The 5,132-nt window shown below is 34.5% G+C and overlaps 1 protein-coding gene across 1 annotated transcript in view; it reads right to left on the reverse strand.

The window, feature by feature from the left end:
• Nucleotides 1-2,298: 2,298 nt before the first annotated feature.
• The window catches only part of LOC107668555 (round spermatid basic protein 1-like), a 15,065-nt gene continuing 12,231 nt past the window's right edge, over nt 2,299-5,132 (reverse strand). The window contains exons 8-9 of the mRNA XM_016460471.1: nt 2,482-3,043; nt 2,299-2,436 (exon numbers count right to left, since the gene is read on the reverse strand). Coding sequence (XP_016315957.1) covers nt 2,486-3,043 — 558 coding nt within the window. The 3' untranslated portion in view covers nt 2,299-2,436; nt 2,482-2,485. The remainder of the gene's footprint in view (nt 2,437-2,481; nt 3,044-5,132) is intronic.

Below are 5,132 nucleotides of genomic sequence, written 5' to 3' on the forward strand. Positions count from 1 at the left end.
ATCAACACACACACACACACACACAAACACACACAAAAAAAAAAAACTAGCTGCCAAAATTCAGAAGAAACATAGAACACTAAACATCATGTTTATTTCAATATAACATGAAACCGTAAGGTATAAAAGCATTATTGTGTGATGCTGAGTGGAAAACATGTCTGAAACTGTATAAATGGGAAGAGTCATCTTAATGGATTGGTGTTAAAGACACCAATAAAGACATCAAGAATTTTAAGTATTCTGGGTGAAATAATGAAATGATCTTTTCTTTCACTACGCAAAATTGTTAATCTACAGAATCTGTAACTGAGGAAATGCCATTGAGTAGTATAGGGAAAATTATTTTTGTTTAGGCTTTCACACCTGCCTATATATTCCTAACCCTAATTTTAAAACACTGGGAAATATAGGAAGCAGATTTGATTCATATTGCACGATTTTGAATTCTCTATAGGTCATTTACCACAAATTTTTCTTTATTTTGTTGGCATTTGGTGACCAATAAAATGGTAAAAAGTAGAATTTGTATCACAGAGTAAGCATGACTTTTTATGATAATAAATCCCCAATCTTTACTTATTGCCAGACTTTATGAAATTCCATCACAATTAATGCTTTGTACAACTTGAATAACATCAATTAGCTTAATAGCAGACAATTAAAGACTCAATAAAAGGCACTCATTTATAGAGGATGCATTTGATTAAGGAAAGCCATCAGATCATTTTGTTGAAACCATAATCACTGCAGACTGATTGGCTTGCTGGTGTGAATTTACATTCAAATCAGTCATTAGCAATACTTGGCATCAACAGAGAAGCACAACTACTGCCCATAACCCTTTCAAAAACACTAAATGCCTGCTTTAAGACTTAATCCCATTCAAAAGAAACATGTCAACATGTGCAAAAACATTACTGACACGCAACTACACTCAGAAGTGAAAGCTATATTGCAGTCATCCAACTATCTGGGTTAGTCACCCTAGAATGCTTATCATAAATTACTAAGGACAACTTCAGTTCAAACACATAGGAAACAAGTGTTATGCAATAGCACTGGACATGAGCCTTCTGCAGCTGCTACTATACTCATAAATAATATCAAATGCTTTTTTGAAGGAGAAAAATTTGGGTAGCAGATTATGGGAAGAGCAACATATAATAACGGTTTTCTTGTAGAAGAAAAACAGGAGTTTATTCATGCCTTGTTAATGTATATTACTGAGTTAATTCATATTTGCACTGACTGATTTTCTGAAAAAAATCAATCAACAAATGCTTAAAACGGCCAAAGCATCAAGATTAGTCATTTGGGACATTTTTTAAAAGTGGTGACAAGGAGACAAAAAAAAAAAAAATTTCCAAGAAAATCAAAGTATGATTTAAAAAGATCTTTCCATTGTGACTCTAAAACTACTCTGATAGTATAAGCAGAATTGTGTAAAATCTGAATGGAAGCTTGTTTAGATGATCCATCTGAATCAAGATACGATTCGAATTCATACGAACACATGTCAGAATTATAGATTGCTATACAACTTTAAAGTAAAGTAGAAGTAGACTTGACCAAATGAAAAGGCATCAGAATGTTGCCCCTGAGTGTAGGTTTGGTTATTTACATTTCTATCTAATTTTCTGCTAACATCCGGACTTGATGGAATATGTCTTCCTAGCAAACAATAAAAACATAAAAAAGCACAACAGCTTCTGCACACAATACAGAGAGAAAACAAACATGACAAATTAATTCATGACCATGATCTTAAAAGATTGACTATTCTGGACAAAAATAAATAATTAAAATGAACAAACAAATGAACAACCCTCTTGTGGAGGCTAAATCCTATTTCCTGCATACATTAGAAGTAATGCACAAGTTCCTCTTTGATAATTACTGCTATTAGTCATTCAAAAAATAATTAATTTTCCTTCAAGCGAACCAGAGAAAGATAAAAGAAAAAGCAAATATCTCTCACTTTAAATCGATACCTACTCGCTAGTCTAGCTTAAATACGTCAAATATTTCAGTGACATTACACCATGGAGAAAAAAATAAGACTATTGTTCTCTTTTAAGATATGATTGCTGCTCTCCACTTGTGACAGGCACTTTTTTCCTTGTTTTTGTCTGTAAAAACCAATTAGCAGATCAACATGATGCAAATGACGGTCTGGGAAACAACGTGAAAAGTCCCTCTTGAGAGATAGTTCGTCTCATTTATAATAATAATAATATATAAACAAATATAAAACAATACTGAGTAATCAGCAAAAATATATTTTAAATTAAATACTTTGGCTGAGAAAAACCTAAAAAGTACTCACGGGGTCATTTCCTTAACCAAAAGCTAAAAAAGGAAAATATACAGTCTTCATTTTTAGGCAAAGTCCAGATATTCCTTTTTTTACAATGTGGAATGTCAGTCAAGTCTGTTAGGCGAAATAAAACCCCATCCCTCTGCAAAAGGAAGGATTTGGAAGTCATTTGGGGAAATCCGTCGGCCTGCTGCCGTCGAGTGAGGAGTCTGATGCAGGCTCGGCGGGAGCCTGTGGAAGCATTTGCTCTGGTGTGGGCGAGGACAGAGGGCAGGGTGCTGGGACAGGAGCGGCGGAAACAGTGTGGGTGGATTTAGCCGGTTGTGGAGGCACGGGCTGCGGCTCTCTGGGTGGCGTTGCGGGTCTCTGGAAAACCAGTTCGTCCATTTTGGCCACTCCGCCTTGTGCCGTGTCCACTTGTAGCCGGGCGCAAGAGGTGACTTTGGTGTCCAGGTGAACAGGGGATGAAGAGGGGGGAGGACATGAAGTGGAGCACAGGTCCTTGGTCTTAATGTCCTTCGATTCCTCCTCTTCTTCCTCGGAGTAGTACTGCTTTAGACGGATGTGCCATGCGAGGCTGCACACGGCCGAGACAGTCTTGAACTGGTGGATCACGTTGCGAGGGATGAAGTAGATGTCGTCGTCACAGAGCTGCATGCGAACATAGCGGATGCCTTCTCGCCGTAACTGGTTGAGTTTGGCGTCGTCTACCCACTGGACACACTGTATAGAGAGGGGTATTATGGGAATGCTGACCTATTTTATACCCGTCTACCTGTATATCATCTCCACACCTGTTCAGGATCATGAATAAGTTACTGCTTACCCAACACCACATGGCATTAGACTGTGATCTTAAACTAAATATAAATTATGCATTAGAAAAAACGAAATTCATTATACAAAAAAGTAGCTCCACTTATACAGTATATGCTGGTTTTTCAGACAATGTTTTTAACACTTGCTTTGACTTCCTTTGAAACTATAATAATTTTTTGGAGGAAAAAAATACATATAATGGGCCTCATCTACGAAATGATCGTACGACCATTTTGTCCATATTGAAACTTGGAATTTATCAATATGGACGTGAGCGGTGGCTACGATCAAATCTCACGTCTGGTCTTAGCTCGTGTACGCAAGTCTTTTAGTTACCTGAACTTGCGCTTTTATTTCGTTTTTATTTTCCTGACCGTCAAACGAAGCTCATTAGTCGATTCGTTAACCAGTAAGATTAGAATGTCTTTTTTTGTTTTGTTTTATACAGGGCTTAGGGCTGGACAATAATTCAATATCAATATGTATCGCGATATAATTTTTTCTCAATAATTTCTTCAGTGTCACATGATCCAGAAATCATTCTAATATGGCGATTTGCTGATTATCAATATTTAAAACAGTTGAGTACATTTTTCAGGATTCTTTGATGAATAGAAAGATCCAAAGATCAGCATTTATCTGAAACAAAAAGCTTTTGTAACATTATACACTATACCATTCAAAAGCTTGGAGTCAGTATGATTTTTTATTTTTTTTGGAAAGAAATGATAGAAATTAATACTTTTATTTAGCAACGATGCTTTAAATTGATCAAAAGTGATGATAAAGACATGTATAATGTTACAAAAGATTTCCATTTCAGATAAATGCTGTTCTTCTGAGCTTTCTGTTCATCAAAGAAACCTGAAAAAATTATACTCCGCTGTTTTCAACATAATAATAAATGATTTTTGCAAATCAGAATATTAGAATTACTTCTGAAGGATCATGTGACTTGAGTAATGATGCTAAAAATATAGCTTTGAAATCACATGAATAAATTACATTTTAAAATATTTTCAAATAGAAAACAGTTATTTTAAATAGTAAAAATATTTCAAAATGTTACTGTTTTTGCTGTATTTTGGATCAAATAAATGCAGGCTTGGTGAGCAGAAGATAATTCTTTCAAAACATTAAAAATCTTACCGTTCAAAAACTTTTGACTGGTAGTGTATGTTAGCCTATAGTTATAGCCTAAATATATTAATATTAATTAGGTGAGTCTGAGACGATTATTTGACAGTGATTTCACATTTCTTGTTTGTATGAAGGCTAAATACAAATTAAAGGTGAACATTAATTTATTTGTGCATTTTTTTTTCCTTCTAAAATATTATATGGTTTTATATGAGGTGTCATAGACTTGGCAAATTAATTTTTCATAAGTTTGTATGCACAGACATCTGTTGTGGGCGTTCTTGGCAGTTTTTGACAGTGATTTCACATTTCTTGTTTGTATGAAGGCTAAATACAAATTAAAGGTGAACATTAATTTATTTGTGCATTTTTTTTTCCTTCTAAAATATTATATGGTTTTATATGAGGTGTCATAGACTTGGCAAATTAATTTTTCATAAGTTTGTATGCACAGACATCTGTTGTGGGAATTCTTGGCAGTTTTTATGAGGCTTTTTTAATAGTGTTCATATCGATATCGGAATTCCATCGTATCGACTGAAATTAAGAAATATACCGTGATATAAATTTTGGCCATATCGTCCAGCCCTAACAGGGCTTTAGCTTTATATGCGCGAATAGCAATGTAAACAAGACCATGAGGATTCAATCATCGCATAATGCACCTGCAGCGCTTCTGTGAAAGGAGAAAAACAGAAATTAAGTCTATAAAAGGAATAAAATAAATGATCACACAAAATATATAATAGACTATAATATAATTAACAGATTAACAAAAGGAAAAAAAAAACACTGTGCAACAAGTATAGGCTACACTCGTTTTTGTGACACTCTTAATGCATTTTTTTTTTTT

This window comes from Sinocyclocheilus anshuiensis, unplaced genomic scaffold, assembly GCF_001515605.1.
Source record: "Sinocyclocheilus anshuiensis isolate Anshui unplaced genomic scaffold, SAMN03320099.WGS_v1.1 scaffold32, whole genome shotgun sequence".
In the NCBI taxonomy this organism is placed as follows: domain Eukaryota; kingdom Metazoa; phylum Chordata; class Actinopteri; order Cypriniformes; family Cyprinidae; genus Sinocyclocheilus; species Sinocyclocheilus anshuiensis.